Source organism: Pieris brassicae, chromosome 9 (assembly GCF_905147105.1).
Source record: "Pieris brassicae chromosome 9, ilPieBrab1.1, whole genome shotgun sequence".
Taxonomy (NCBI): domain Eukaryota; kingdom Metazoa; phylum Arthropoda; class Insecta; order Lepidoptera; family Pieridae; genus Pieris; species Pieris brassicae.
The window spans coordinates 6,708,945-6,725,901 of NC_059673.1; the positions used below are offsets into that span (position 1 = coordinate 6,708,945).

The 16,957-nt window shown below is 33.4% G+C and overlaps 1 protein-coding gene across 3 annotated transcripts in view; it reads right to left on the bottom strand.

Annotated features, from left to right (window-relative positions):
- Positions 1–6,572, bottom strand: part of LOC123714167 (PAS domain-containing serine/threonine-protein kinase) — a 29,209-nt gene extending 22,637 nt beyond the window's left edge. For 2 of the 3 annotated variants that reach the window (XM_045668338.1, XM_045668337.1), the window contains exons 1-6: positions 6,427–6,572; positions 6,127–6,238; positions 5,969–6,054; positions 5,682–5,836; positions 5,332–5,474; positions 4,718–4,891 (exon numbers count right to left, since the gene is read on the bottom strand). In XM_045668338.1, coding sequence (XP_045524294.1) covers positions 4,718–4,891; positions 5,332–5,474; positions 5,682–5,836; positions 5,969–6,054; positions 6,127–6,238; positions 6,427–6,455 — 699 coding nt within the window. In that variant the 5' untranslated portion in view covers positions 6,456–6,572. Of the gene's footprint in view, positions 1–4,717; positions 4,892–5,331; positions 5,475–5,681; positions 5,837–5,968; positions 6,055–6,126; positions 6,239–6,426 lie in introns of those variants that run through there. The other variant, XM_045668339.1, reaches the window with a different exon arrangement.
- Positions 6,573–16,957: the final 10,385 nt, after the last annotated feature.

The window sequence follows — 16,957 nt, forward strand, 5'->3', positions numbered from 1 at the left end:
GGCCTTATTCATAGTACGAGACGCGAAATCTATGGGTCTGTCCTGGCCTATTTGCCTTTGGGATAAAATAGCGGATATTGCATAATTCGAGGCATCACAAGTCAGGAGGAAAGGTTTTGTGAAATCCGGGTAGGATAATATTGGAGCAGAAATCAATTTCTTTTTTAAAGATTCGAAGGAAAATTGCTGTTCGTTTTGCCAATTGAATGGAACATCCTTTTTTTAAAGTGATGTGAGAGGTTTAGCGAATTTTGCAAATTCGGGTATAAACTTCCTGTAATAGGAAACTAGGCCCAGGAAGGATTTGATGTCTTTAGGGGTTTTGGGAATTGGAAAATCAGATACGGCCTTCGTCTTTTCAGGGTTAGGTTGGACCCCATTTTCACTGATTATATGGCCTAAGTAAGCTACTTCGTTTCGGAGAAATTCACATTTTTCTGGTTGTAGTTTTAGGTTGAAAGAACGTATCCTATTGAAAACAGATTTTAAATTACCAATATGAGAACTGAGATCATAGGAATAGATAACAATGTCATCAAGATACACGAAGCAACGCGTGCCTTGAAGCCCGGAAAGACAATTATTCATTAATTTCTGAAATGTGGAAGGGGCATTTTTAAGACCGAAAGGCATTCTATTAAATTGATAATGCCCTTGAGGAACAGAGAAAGCTGTTTTAGATGCATCGTCATCTGAGATTAATATTTGATGAAAACCCGATGTGAGGTCTAAGGTAGTTAAATATTTACTATTTCCTACCTGGTCAAGTATTTCCGTTATTTGAGGAATTGGATAAGTTTCACCCACGGTGATGTCATTTAACTTTCTATAGTCAATGAAAATACGCCATTTCTTTTCGCCACTAGAATCCATTTTTTTTGGCACTACCCAAATTGGTGAGCCCCAAGGAGAAGAAGAGGGTTCTATAATGTTTTGGTCTAGCATTTTATTGGTCTTTTTTTCTACTTCTTGTGACATTCTGGATATCTATAAGATTTAGTATGAATAGGAATGTCACGATTAGTTTTAATATGATGTTTAATTGCGGAAGTATAGGTAAGTTGATCATCGAGAAGATAGTATATATCAGAGAATTTTGAACACAGTTCAATAAGAGCATTCTTCTCCTCTATATTTAAATGACTCAATCTCAATGAGTTAATAACTTCATCGGTACGGTGAGTTATATCACGACTTATTGAATTAATAGGATATGAAATGGAATCTAACGGTATAATATTAAGATTTAGGTTAGTTTTTACATTAGCAGGAGACTCTCGAGGTATTTGCTACATTTATATTTACTCAATTGTTATCTTTTACTTTAACAATACAATTAGAAATAAGAAGATTTTCTGAGATGTGTTGATCCATAATTAACCCTTCTTTAAGATTACTTTCATGAACTGTACACTGTATGACAGCTTCTGAGCGAGGGGGAATGATGAAAAAGGTTCGGAAAATATTAATTTAATCTCGTGTTTACCTATCTTTAGAATATCACAAGTATTATCAATTTTACATCCAAACTCTGTTAAGAAATCTGTACCAATAATACCATCATAAGGTAAGTTGATATTCTTGACTACATGGAATTTAAAAGGAATGGACTTAGTTTTGGATGTTTTTAGTTTAAGTTGGAAATGACCTTCAGTTTGTGTTGGTTCATCTCCAGGATCTATACCTTTAATTTTTATTAATTCTTTATTAAGTTTTCGATTAACATGAATACTGGATTCTTTTAGTAAACATATGGCAGAGCCAGAGTCCACTAACAAAGATAACGGAATATCTGAAACTTGTGATTCTATTAATATATGTGGTAGTAGTCTTTTCGTTGTGTCTATATTGATTTCGTAAACCTCTTTATTAGAAATTGGAGGAATTCGAACAGAAAGATTAGAACGACGCGATTGTTGGGGTTGGTTACCCAGGATAGGGTCGTTAGGACATTGAGGATTAAAACGACGCGATTGTTGGGGTTGGTTACCCAGGATGGGGTCGTTAGGACATGGAGGATTAGAACGACGTGATTGTTGGGGTTGGTTACCCAGGATGGGGTCGTTAGGACATGGAGGATTAGAACGACGCGATTGTTGGGGTTGATTACCCAGGATGGGGTCGTTAGAACTTTGTGATAAAGGGGTGTTGGCTTTAAAATTTTCGAGATAAAGATAATACGAGACGTTTATTCGTTTAAAGATTCTGATTCGACAAGATAATCATCATCACGGTCATCGGTATGTTCGGTTACATGGGATTCGATTAGGATAAGAATGATTGCCATTACCAGGCTTCTGATTGCGGCGATTATTGTTGGTTATACGGAGCTCGCAATCCTTAATCTCATGACCCGTGGCTTTACAATATCTGCAATAATAATGATGGTTGTTTGGATGATGGGAATTAGAAGGATAATTTGGGTAAGGTTTATTTTGAGAATTGTAATTAGGTTTTCCACCGGATGAACATTGGGTGTTTTGGGACTTATTATTAGAGTGAGGCTGACCTTGACTGGTATGACGTTTAGTGAATTGGCTATTCTGAATCTTTTCTTCGGACATCGCTAGATTTACTGCGCTATTTAAATTTTTAGGATTTCGGGCCCTAACTAAATTTGGAAGTCTGGGTAATAGGCCCATGAGGAAGTGATGGAGGGCCAGGTCCTCCGTTGAGGCAATACGACCTGGGATCTCCTTTTGTGGATAATTACCCAAAGAGATTTCTGTCAACAAATTAAACAAAGAAGTTTCTACTCGCAATGAGAACTGGCTCACAGGCTCGTTTACACCTTGTTTACTTTCCTGTAGCTCACTTAATAGATGAGTGTAGTGTTTGTGTTCACTAAATTGCGTTTTTAAGAAATCTTTCAATTGGGACCAGTCACTAAATTCTTTAATTGCACATGTAGTGGCAGCCTTTCCCTCTAATGAATTGATAATATATTTAAAAAGCATTGGTTTTTGAATATCTGACGCCAGGTCCATAGCATAGTCTGTGGATTCCTCTGACTTTTCAGGAGAGGTCTCTTCGACCTTGGGTGGTCCTAGCATAATAGATCTAACCACAAGAAAAATAAACGGTTGTTGGATAAAATAAATAATTCTCAGCCGATATAATTACAAATATTTTACTAACGATATACACTTTTAAAATATCGAGAAGAGTTTTACAAATGAACTAACGAAACTTTAAAATTAAACAATACAATGACCAAAGACTTACTGCGTAAATACTATGTGGGCGGCTGATAAGAAAACGACGGCGCCGGCTGGGAACATTCCGATGCACGATATGTAGCAAATAATTATATCTCTTAGTGTGATTCCTCCACAGGTAGGTGTTTTTTCCTTTTTCCAGGGTATGCCAATAGCGCGTCCAGGACAGATAGAGGACACGTTGAAGGTGAGTGGTTACAGCTCGAAGATAGAGAGGATATTGATATTTTCTAACAATATAACACAGATCCTTTCCAGGACCACCGCAGTATGTTATGAGGTATGATATATTTCGCAGGGCTTATTTCTTTGCACTGAATGTTATTTTCACTATTCACAGGATTCACATAATTCGTAGTATAGTAACGAACTATGATTTGGATTACGCGAGATCCGGCGCCAGTCTGCAGAACGGCACTTGGAATATCCGGATCCCACCGCTGCCACCAAAATGTTATACGAGTTTGTGGATTCAAGTTTTTTAAAAAAAACTTATTTTAATTATCTATATTTAATAACTTGAAATGATTAATACAAATACAAGATTTAAAACTCGTAATTAGGATTGAATAAAACAACCGTTCTGGATAAGATCTCTAAGCAGACTGACTGCTACCAAACTAATCGTATCTAATTCCTTTTACTTATGATGACATGACTGTCTTTAGTATTGTGTTAGCATTAAGGTTAACATCTTATGGGTATAACAGAACGAACTCCGTAAAGCATCGAAATCAATTGGCTTTGGTTGGTTTAGCTTGTCTTCCATACAACATACACTATGCATAGCATTACACCCACTCTCAATAACGAAAACAATTGAGTAATAAAGTACTTTTTAAGTTGATAAAATTAGTAAAAACTTCAATTGTGTGTATGTTTTTTGACGCTATATTATACTAGCTCGCTATAAACTGAACTGACAGCATCATGCATTAGAACTTTTTTTTAAGAAATACGTTGTTTTGTTTACAAATTGGGATTGCTTGCACATGTAGACTGTTCTTGGCCATAACTAATAAGTAGAAGTCATGGAGTATTAACGATTACTCTCTATAACGCCATCAAATTTACAGTCCCTTCAGTGTTGTTATAAAGAGTTTAAACTGTGTGTGGTTTATTCAAAATTATTTAAATATAATTATCTCTTTGATTGTCTTCTTTTACCTTTTTGTTCTTAATGTGTTTGTTAATTAATAAATATCAAATCGTTATTATTTTTTTTGTATATCATATTTGAAGTACATAAAATAACTTTATATATAATTCTACCGTATGTGTGTATGTCACTGAGCTCCTCTTAAACAGCTGGACCGATTTGAATGATTTTTTTGTATGTGATTCGAGTGGTGCGCAGATGCACAAATCAGCGCGGCAGATGGCTGCAGGCGGTAGTTTTATAATTTGTTTAATATCCTAATCGCTTGAAATATCATGCAGGACAACGTCCGCATGTGTCCGCTAGTATTATATACAATTTAAGCTTAAAAATTACTCACTTTACCACCTAGCAACACTGCTGTACCATCTTCAGAAGTGTCTCCATCTTCTGCATGTAAACTGAACTTTTTTTGATTTGACCTATTGTGTAATAAGTCAGAGAAACACAGATCACAGAGTTCACCAGAAGAATATCCTAGAAGTGAGCATGCCTTGTTGTTGACTATAAGAATCTGGAAACAAAATTTTATTACAATAACACATTTCTCTTAGATTTGTCTAAATCCATTTAGCCATTATGGTATGTTTAGACAAAAAAACTTCTGTCCAAAGACGAAAATCCTAATAGTATCTACTCCCTATCCTAATATTACTACTACTATTACAGTTGTCTAAAAAAATATGGGTCTAATTTTTTTAGCATGTTTTATGTGTGTATAACATACAAAGATATATAATAAGATAGACGCTTTAAGCATAAAATGAAAATGTATTTTTTATTCCAATTTAATTTAACACATATATTTTATGTTGTATATTTAATCTGTGGAATTTAATGAAAGACTAAATTGAAGTTTAATATATGTATAATATAAAATGGGTGTTAATTAAAAGTAATACTTTCATGAAATTAAAGTCCCATATAGATTTACTAAACTAAGTTAACACTTACCTTTGATGTATTTGGCTCAATTGTAAACACAGCTTTATTAGTTATATTTTGCTGAAGCCGGTCAGTTTGAGATTGTGCTGGTGAGCTAGTTACATCTCCCGATGCTAATGATGTATTGAAACGAAGGCCATTGTGCCCGTCAACTACAAAAATTCCTTTGTTAGACTTGTTACTTCAACATAATCAATATTTAAAGTGCAAATAAAAAAATCACAGTATACACAAGAGTTATAGTTAGAAGTTTAGTTTATCTTATTGGTTTAAAAAAAAACTTATTAATAATCCTGCATTTTATTTTCTTTTAAAATTATTAATCAAGAAAACTAGAAAGAAAATTAGCAATGAAATACCTCTAACTAAATCAACAGATGTTTTAACTTTTGTTGGAGTTTCCAAATCCATTTTTATGGATCTAATATGGTGTTTTAGTCTTGGAAAACTTTGATTGCCCTCAAATGAGCAATTTCTCCAAACATTTTGATTATTCTTTTGAGCTTTGACGGTCCTAAAAATAGCACCATGTTATTTAAACATTAACATTTAAAATTATCAGACACTTGAATCCTTTGTCTTTGAATATATTTTTCATCTTATCCTTTGTTATTTTTTTCAACTAATTGCCTGGACTATAACATACCTGCATCTATTATCAATATCCAAACATTTTTCAGGTGTAGAAAATCTTCGATTTTCATTTGTTATTGCAGCTACAAACCGCGGTTTCTAAAAAAAACCATAGTTACGTCAAAGAATGGACTAGAAACTTATTACCACTGTATATTATGATCCGCTTACAGGCTTAGGAGTTATATTTAAATGTTCTGGAGAATAAAAATCCACAAATCTTCCCAAACGCGGTTTAATAGGTGTTACGTTTGGCGTAGTTGCAGCAGACGCGCAAGACACACTAAAACAATACAAATACTGAATATTAATAGTTCACTGGGTCAATTACTTCTATAAATAAACACAGTAAAAGTACTGCTAGTTATGATTTATTTACATCCTTCAAACATGTTGTCGAAGGAAAATCGATAATCTACAGCGCGCATGTCTTAAATACGAAAACAATGTACCAACAACATTTTATCTCACCGATTGAAATTAAGAAGCGCTGACTCCATTTGTAACACAACAATAGACGTATTTTATTTATTTGGTGAATATCACAATTCTTTTGTGTTGGATTTGATTAAAAACTATTCTTCAGTATGTTTATGAAAATTGCAAATAACCGTCTAAATTCAAATAATATTTGAAATCAGCTGCTTTTTGCTAATGTCAATTGATTAGTTGTCAAAAATTATTGTTGTTTGGTTTTTATAAATGTGGTCAAGTGTAATAGACATTTTACAATAAAAGCAATACTCATAAAAAATCAATTGTGATTTATATATTTGTATTAATTTACGTATAGGTTCCACGGAAAAAATATTAAAACTTAATATCATTTAATAGTATTGTAGATGGCGCTGCCTCCAATTTCTGGCAAACTCCTTATAGTACCTATACTAATATAAAGTAGTTTTGCTTTAGTTTAGTAAAGCGCCATCTTTTACATCCACAAACTGAATGTTTTATGTAAAATTGTATATAAAACACACGCATAGTAAATTATGAACCGACTGGCTAAAATTTATCATGACATGGTTTGTAAATTTAAAAAAAACAAATTGATTACGAATTTAATACTTTGGTATAATTTGCGCTCTCAGTCTTGAACTGGGTCAAATATTTGGTACTTGTTTCAATATTTCATCAACACTTTCGACTGGGAGCGTGGCGTCTCCTGTAATCCGGCTACTCGGAGGTCTGGTACAGAGGATGGTTTGAGGTTGGGGTTCCTGGTGCTGAGTGGTCCATGTTGACTGGACGTCCACACTAAGCCTGGTATTAATATGGACCCCCCGGAGGAGTCTGGGGGGTGCAGGTTCATTAAGGAGGGGCGAACCGGGCCAGAGGGGAAACCCAGCAGCCAAAAGTCCCCGTATCGGGCAGTAGTGGGATAGCGGCCGGGAGTGGGCGCTCAGTATCAGCCCGACCAATACAACCAGACCTGTTCCTTTTGCCAATTTAAACCTTTTGACTTATTATTATTTAATTCTACAACTTTATCGTTAACAATAATATTAACACTCTATTTTATTAGCCTTGAAGGAAGTTTTTACGCAAAAGCTCCTCGTCTATAAATATACATTTTATTAGTGTCAAAAGATCGCCCATCGAAATATCAGCCTCAGTATATATATTACAAATATAGATACTCTAAAATATTTTTCAGTCTGTAGTACCACTACATATAAGTTAGTGGGTTTTGAAGTATATTATAATCACACTAACATTACTTCGAATCATCTCAATAAGCGCTCCTTATGAAAATATCTTAGCAATCAATTTACAATTATTCATGACTAAAATTGTGTTAAAGAATTTCAAAATTTCACAGTACTCTTTAAACTGACAAGAATAAAGTACAAATAATGTAGGTTCACCACATAATTGCGTTCCGGTTATAACGCGTACTTTCAAAACTCAAGGTCTACTACAGTCCTTTCAATGTATCACGTTATTACGCCCATTTGGACCTTATTTAGACCTGTATAAACTTTTCTTTTGTCTTATTTAAGTTCATATCCGTGTATAGAATGAGAACAGGGGTTTAAACAAGATGCCTTAAGTAGTGTTATGTAGAAAACTAAATTTGTCGACACGAACTGTCATTTTTATAAAAATTTAGTTTTCGACTTTCTACATACACTACTGTCAAGGTATATTGACTAAGCCCTTAGGTTGCGATATTGTCTCGTATCAAAGAAAATATAATTAAAAACTGTAGGCGCCTTAGTTACATGTATGTTAATTTTATTTCATCATCTTGTCTATATAATTAATTTTTGTTTAATTAATTCCCATGCTGCCTTAGTTTGTGTTCATAACTGGTAGTGCTCCACGGCTTTACCTGGTTTATGTCGTAAAGTGATATTAGACTTTAAAATCACTGGGTCAACTTTGGATTTACTAATAAGGCAACAGTATTAGTGAGAAAAAACAGAATGCTAAAAAACCTCGACACATGTATCTAGGTGTAACTTACATGGTACAAATCGTAATAAATAACATTTCATTGAATTTTATGGTTGATATAAGCGATTCTCAATACCGTAGTTGTGCGTCTGACGTCGTCTCGTACGACGAAGGAAACGTTTGTGAGGATATGCCTCACGCCCAAATTACATCAGATGCAATAGGTATCCCTTTCACTTGCCTAAAAACTTTTACTAAAACGAAAAGTAGCAATATCAATAAAAATGTAAAATCTAATCTTAGGGTATATATGTCATTGAAAGATTCCGTTTGGTTTACTTACTGTTACGGATTCATACGTTAAAGTAGAATTCAATCACTACCTTGATTCAGTCGCATAAACGGCATGTATAAGAAATTATTAGATACGTACTTTGGTGGTATCGCCCGTCGCGAACTTGTTAACCTGGACAAGCTGGTTGTCATCGGCAAGGTGGAAGGCAAATGGCCGCGAGGGAGATCACCAACCCACTGGTGTGACAAAGTCACGATTCTCACCGGTCTCCCCATAACAGCTGCGCTAAGTGAAGCTATAGACCGAACAAAGTGGAGAGATATCACTAGCACTACACTAGCAGGCACTTAGCAGTGACACGGTCTTCAGTAATAAAGAATACGACGGAGGAGAAGAAATAAGTAACAGTATCCTTAAGTGGCTACGACACACCCTTGGTAATTCTTTTCCAGGTTCGATGCGTTCAAGTTCCCCATCACTACCAGATTTTGCTTCAAACTATTTAATATTTCATAGATCTACCATCAGTGAGCTTTCCAGACCTAAAGTATATTGATACCGAAATCACATTGCTTACTTCCTCCAAATTACTTGTTGGTATTGATTTTGTAAAGGTTAGAATAGCCTTGACAAATGAGAGTATTGTTAATACCTTATCTTTTAGTTTATACAAATACAATGCGTGTAGATGCATTATTAAACCTAACAATATTACAATTGCAACAATCTGATAATAGGAATACATTGTGTTTTGTACTAAAAGCGGTATCGTAATTAGTATAGCCTTAGTGTGAGGTCAACAAATCTTAATATTAACCTCGCTGTCCAATGTCTGTGGTTCTATCATGACTGACAAAGTATAACGCTGAATAATATGAAGTCCAAGTTCAAAATATTCGTATGAAAAATGTGACCGCGACCTTGCAAACGTTTAAATATGCACGGATATGTTACGAAAATGTTGAAACTAATACATTATATAAAGATATTTATTGGAAATAATAACCCTTATGGAAACGTGCAAAAAGTTTGTAACTAACTGTTTGTAATTAACTTTAATTAACAAAATCGTTTCTGAAAACTGAATAGTGACTCACAAAACAGTGTTTCCAATCCAGTCAGTATAAATTCATTCAATATATTTAATATTTTAATAAAATATTCCGTGTCTTCGATTTCAATAAGAATCTGGAATTTTCTAGGAGATTGGTCCTTTCTCACAATTACTTAGGGTAAAATTCAGAAACGAGACGTAGCGTACGTCATAGATTTGGCATACGTCATAATCAATAGTTTCTCAACCTTATCCGGAGGATGTGAATGATATAGCTAGCTTTAAAACTGAATTAACGGAAATCCTCGACTAATACCGGATTAAACATTTTACAATCGGTAAATTTGACGTAGATTATCACCATAACCTTCAGACTCGATCGAGACGACGTCAGATCCGTCCGAATTACGAAGTTGATAATGTGTTAGGATTTTAATCCAAGTAAATATACATTAATGAGCGCCGAAGTGCTTATTATGGCCAAGCTATATTTAAAGCAACCATTATAATCTTTGATGTAGAACATGGTACAATTAGAGTGGAATTTTAAGGACAGTGAAATATTAAATTCAAGGTCTGCAGACTTTTTTAACTGGATTTCTACACACTTTTAACCTAGCTACATGAAATGTTATTAGGAAATACCAGACAATAATGTTATGTTGTTTAATTGTATCGTTTATTAACTTGCTATTTAATTAAGCGATTTTTCAATTGTCTGAAAGTGTTATGAAAGAATAAGCGATTCAAATACGTTTTCATTAATCTCTGTACGAAACAAAAAGTAACCTTGATCGTTTTAATTTTGACATAGCAATCGATTCAATCGATCATTGACACGGCGTGCACAATCGATATTGCATACCTAACGACGAAAATTAATCGTGCTAGGATTGACATTGACGGTATTGTTTGTTCGCCCCGGATTTAAGAATTTCGGTTCAAGATCGTTGCGTTATAAGCAAATTTTTATCATAAAATTTAAATTTCATACTCTAGTTATTTTTTGCGCAATGACTAATTTTAATTAAACGTTGAACTCGCGTGATGTTGTCAATTGTCAAAATTTAAGGTTAGATGAGAGTTTTATTTAATGAATTAGAATATCAGTGACATGTCAAGTCTGTTGAAATCAGCCTTCTGTTCAATGAAGGGTTGTGAAATATGATATTAGTTGAATAACTTTATTATCGTGTGTTACCTATTGTTATGTTTATCGTGTAATGCAGTTTTCATATGTGTGGTAATTGACATAACCTTTTCTAGCGGGTCATATTTACAATGTCAAGATATGATTCAATTGTTTTCGCCTTCGGAACAATTTACAATGTCGTGGTATTATTTGAATAAAAAAGCTAACAGATATATAAATCAAATAAACTTAATTAAATATGCTATTAACATTACCGGAACTTCACGCATTTTATTTTACGGCACAATATTTTCTAAATTATGTTTTTAGACTTGTTGTTCGCGCTATATCGGTGTCAATCAAAGAAGGATGACAATTGTCGATTTGACTTTGGGGCACGAACCGGTGATGGTAGGTGGTGTCCCGGTGTAATGGCGCAAGGGAGTTAAAATTTTAACCGCTGTCGCGTGCGCACTAAATATATACCGCATACCGTATAGCATTTACTTTTTTTTGATTCATCATTGAAGGATCCAGTATTTTAGTGAGTTACACGCCACCGTTGATGGTACGTGCTAGTTTTAGTCTTATCGATTATTGGATTCCTTTTTTATTATACTGAAACGCGACAGCCGAACCAGCGCATATTATTTCACCGAGGGAAGGGAGAATCCTGGATATAGCTTCCGGATACCCAGGCCCACACACTTGATATATACTTTTATATAAAATACAGTCTGTCTGGCTCTTTTTTTTAAAATTCTTGACTATAAATATAAGCATTGTAATAGTGAATGATTTTTTGAAATTGAAACATAGATATGTATATTAGAAATCTTTCCTTTTTGTTAGTATACATAGAAACAGGTACGGAACATAATGACAATAAAGATTGCAATCTTCGCTACAATGTTGAATTTTGATAACGTGATTTCAGCGATACTGACTGAACTACATTACAATTCATTGCAGTAAATTTGCTTTCTAAGTTATTAACTAATACAAAGCCAAACTTTAAAGTTTTACGAATGAGGGCCCTGTCCAAGTACGTATCGCCGTAAGTAAACTAGAAATTAAATCTTTTTCTATCAATATCTTATCTCATGTCAACATGTAACAGTATAAAACAGTATTACAGCATAAGTTATTAAAACATAATTACCATATAACAATGAAAATATCCAAATATGTTACATAGCAAAAGAACCAATTCTATTGTTAACATGTCAATAATTTTTTTTGCAATATATTGTTTCACTTCCCATACATAAGGTAATAATAATGGTTATATACAAGTCGAGAAGGTCTTTTATCTGACTGGGGTTGGTCAATCAGATTATTTATTAGAAGTTATAACGAATGCAGAACTACAGGGCGGGTTGATATAAAATATATAATTCGTTAATTCCGAAAATGATTAAGAAGGCAGATGCGGAAATTTGTAACTCCATTAGCGACCATGAAGTTGTTGTATGCAATTTCGATGTAGTTATCTCGATACCTGCTATACTTGTGTGTCCAAACTCTACTACGTGAAGTTTCGGACTGGGGTAGACTAAATCTAGTACAATTTAACCCCAAGAAAACACAAGTTTGCTCGTTTTTCGCCTAAGTCACTCTTCTTATAGCCACAGCCAGCATCGGAATACTTGGCGTTGACATATCGAACGACGTTCAGTTTCACGGTCATATGGAGGGAAAGGCTAAATTAGCCTCAAAAAATCTTGATGTGCTCAACAAGGCAAGACGTTACTTCATTCCGGGCCACCGCATGCAACTGTGTAAATTGCTGATTCGGCCTCACATGAATTACCGTTCCCACCTATGGGCGGGAGCTCCCAGTACCAGCTAGTTCCACTTAACACCAGAGGAGCCTCCTGCCCGTTTGCCCCCTGTTCTATAAAAACATAAGATAATAATGACTGTTATAGATTTACAGAGATCCAAAATAACATATAGGTTTTGATCCAGAAATTAAAATAGTATTTGCTTTGAATTATCTGCTACAAAGATTGCATATAAGTCATTTTGACGTCTGTATTATATTTCAAATGTTTTTGCTAGTTCCGAGCACAGTGAATGGCAAACCTTGGTGAATATGCACCTACAGTAAATTAATGATACTATTCTTATAGATATGTATATGAATATAGGCCGTGGTTATATACGGTTGGAAAATTTATTGCCCACTCTGTGGTTTATACGAAGCTTTAGGTCAATAAAAGTTCGATATCCAGATATGTATGGTTTAAATAACAACTTTAACGTATAAAAACGTGAATTTATTACATTATTAACATAACACGATGATTCGAGTGGTTTACAGCAACTGTTAAAAATACTTTATATTATTAAGTCCTTTAAAAGTTGCAATATATCGCTGAGAAGTTGGTATATACTTTCCATGGATTTTTAAAAAAACTAATTCATTGCGCCACTGTAGAAAGTAATTGCACTTAAATATTGTTAATTCTTAATTTGTAGGAGGCCTTAACTTTAAGAGGTCCTTTAAAAAAATGTATACTAATTTTAAGTGAGTATCATTTGTAAATTTTGATTTGTTTCAAGGAACAAATGAGGCTCAATTATTATTATTAATCTAAATTTGGAGCATATAGAAAATGTTCGGGCCACCTCTACTGCTTCAATGCTGGTAGAACTATATATTAAATATCTAATTAGTAAATCTAATTAATGTTTAAAAACATTCGTCAACGTAACTATTGTTATTTCCGTATTTCCAAATTGAAAAACTTGATTAATTAACAAGGACAGGCCGATATGAATACAAGTCCTGCTTCGATATGAACCAATTTTCAAATGCCAAGGCGTTTTAACTGTACTGGACATGATAACGACCATTTTATCCTGACCTTTGGGTACACAATGGACACCGGTAATGTAACTAAGTACATTTCGCAAACCTTATAAAGGCTTATCTTAGAGTGATTTTCACTTTAATTGATTTTTAGAAATGTAATTTAGATTGCATATTATTCCTATTATCACGTTAAAATTGCACAATTTACAGCTTAGAGAACGCTTAGATCTGGTGCAAATTCGGCTCCTCATGAAGTATTGGTCACACTTCTGGGCGGGAGCTCTCCAGTACCAGCTCCTTCTACTTTACAGTATTTAGCCAGCGGCTTGAGGTGAAGAGACCGATTGCCCCTGTTGTTGACTTGTGTACACACGTGAGAAGTGAAACTTCTTGCGTAATATGCAACTTTACAGAAATTGGTTAAATAAAGTTAAATAAGATAAAGTTTAACAAAAGGCTTTTATTATCATAGAAATGAATACAAATAATACAATTATTTCATTTTACCTTATTACTACTAAGATTATTACAGAATATTACATTAATTGTAATAGAATTATTACTATCATTCTTAACGTTATTATATTTGTGTTATTAATGGCTTCAAATTTCTTTGAATCAACCGTGGTCAAAGATGGTGCGTAACGGAAAAATGTGACTGTAATTTTTTGTGAATTTTTTTACAATGCCGATAAAGAAGTTTCACTTCAAAAAGACAATATAACGTTACTAATAACAATATAATATCTATTATAATATTAGTACCTTCATCGCGTGTTAAGTTATTAAGCAAGGACTAGGTACGACGCCGAATTTTATAGCTCATACGTTCGAATTCGGGATTGATTATGTGCGCAATTTTTACTTAGTCATATCATGAATGCGTGATTGCATTGTGGTCTCAGCACGCGTGCGTAATTAAAATCACCAAGGACATGTACAGTAATCTGAGGCCTAAAACACTACTGGTTGGTTATTATTTGATTATAAATCACGAGTGGATATCAAATGTATAAAAGAAACACCATATACAACGGTAATAGCTACACCATTATAACCAACAAACCCCTCTAGAGCATTTCATACATATTTCTTATGGGCAGTGCAGGTTCAACTTACACTGGTTTTAACTAAATAATGATTGCTGTCCAGATACATAATTTGCATTATTATTTTACCTGCAGTTCCCACAGTATGTAAATCAGATTTGAGACTTTCAACAAAGACAAAACACTTACTACATTTTACTAAGAATAAATTATTCTAAAAAACTTAAGAAATATGGTAATGAGCAGTGTTTTAGCCTGCAACTCTTTTGTACCCAATTAATACTTGATTAAAATGAAAATCACAAAAACACGCAAAAAAATTATCTCTTAGGATCTGATGTGTGTCTTTAGCAGACATATTATAAACTGAGAAGCCTTTAGTTCAAAAATAATACTAATGATCAGTATTACAAAATTATAAAACATATTTATACACTTGATACTATATTTCACTTTGAAAAAATTAGTGAAAATTGTGTTAAAAACATTACAATTGCATCCCCTACCATCGGATTTTCTTATTTTTTCCTAATAACCTAATCAGTTATCAGCCCTTAATGCCTGGAAACAATTGATGTTTTCTTTCGCTGTACGAGCGAGTGCTCACTGTTGTTCATTGCGTATGTAAATAAAAACGTCCCATCTTATAAAGTAAGTGTAAAGCCAACACAGCTCTTGCTACTTTGAAACAAAAACTTGGTCAAGCGAGTGCGGTGCTTGTTAAAGGTGGTGTAATACAACTTATCTTACAACCTGTCAACTCATACTATTGTATATCGCTGTTTCAAGCACTTTGCGAAATCGAGTGACAATCGATCGAGAACCGATACGAAATTGAATGGAATTTGCATTTAACAGTGGGTGTTTCCTTGTATTCAGTGAGAAATGCGCATACATTTCAATGGAAGATTGGTTAGGAAAATGTATGGGATCGTGCGGAATGCGGAAGTCAAAGACATGTATTTAAAATATTACGGGTGATGATGATTATGATAAAACTTACAATTACAGTGTATTTATCAGCTTATTTGTTTGTGTTAAATAAATGACATTAGTAAGAAATAAATGAATGTATAGTTTAAAATAAGTAGACGAAAATCATATCTATGATTTTCGTCTACTTATTTTAAATCTTCTTTGATTTTCTATCTAGAAAAAAATAAAGCTGCTATCAAAAATATATATTAAAAAAAATTAAGTTATGGATTTGCTGCTGCTGTTTTGTTTGAACTATGAACGGATTTTTATTCGGCTTAAAATATATTACTAATTGTCGCTAATGTAAGAGATTGTGAGATGAAACATTTTTTTAAAGGTGTATCAACCGAGTTAGAAACCGTCGAACCATTTTAATCACTCCTAATTCTTATAGAAAATACGATGTAATTTTTCACCTTTTACTAATAATATTGAACATGTAGCATTTAGAAAACTTATTTCTTAATCCCTGTTTCTTTTTGTATGAAATGAATTAAATTTCTATGTGTTTAAAATGGAAAGGCTGACCAACTATGTATGATATCCGGTGATAAAAATTACACTTTTTGTGGCCTAAGGCAGCCTACTTCTTATGATCTAGTTTTAAACATTGCTTTGACAAAATGCCAATAGAGCAAAAAATTCGTTACTCAATACAATTTTTCGATGTCTTTATTAATAATTATTGTATATTTTAATGTTAATTATATAGTTAGAATGATAATATATTAGTTTGGACTTATATAGATAATCTACTAAAATTAAAAAAAAACTAAAAACATTATTATTTAAAGCAAACCAATTTCAATGTACGTCAAAACCGTTTACGATGATATCGTTTAGAACAACATACAGATTATATTGACAAAAATCACAGGTCCCAGCGGGTAAAAGTATTAGCTTAATAGCATCGTCATCGGTTGTTTCGACTATCGATGAGTAGTCCCTTCGATGTCGTTAAAACAGAGTTTGACTTATTAAAAAATACTTGTCATAGACAAGAGTATTAGACTAGATAGTAAGTTATTGTCATTCCTATTCGATTTTCAAATCGCTGCACAGAGTATAAAAAATGTTTGGTGTATTAGATTTTAAATCACGGTTTTTTCTTGAATCCTCTATATGATTGAACGTCGAAGCCGGAAGAACTAAATGTTATTTGAAGTTTATTGAAGGTGTAAATCAAATCATTGATTGTCAAAAATCTATGGACAAGATAACTATTATAATTGCGTTAATGGACCTTTATTTTATTATTACACATACTTGCCTA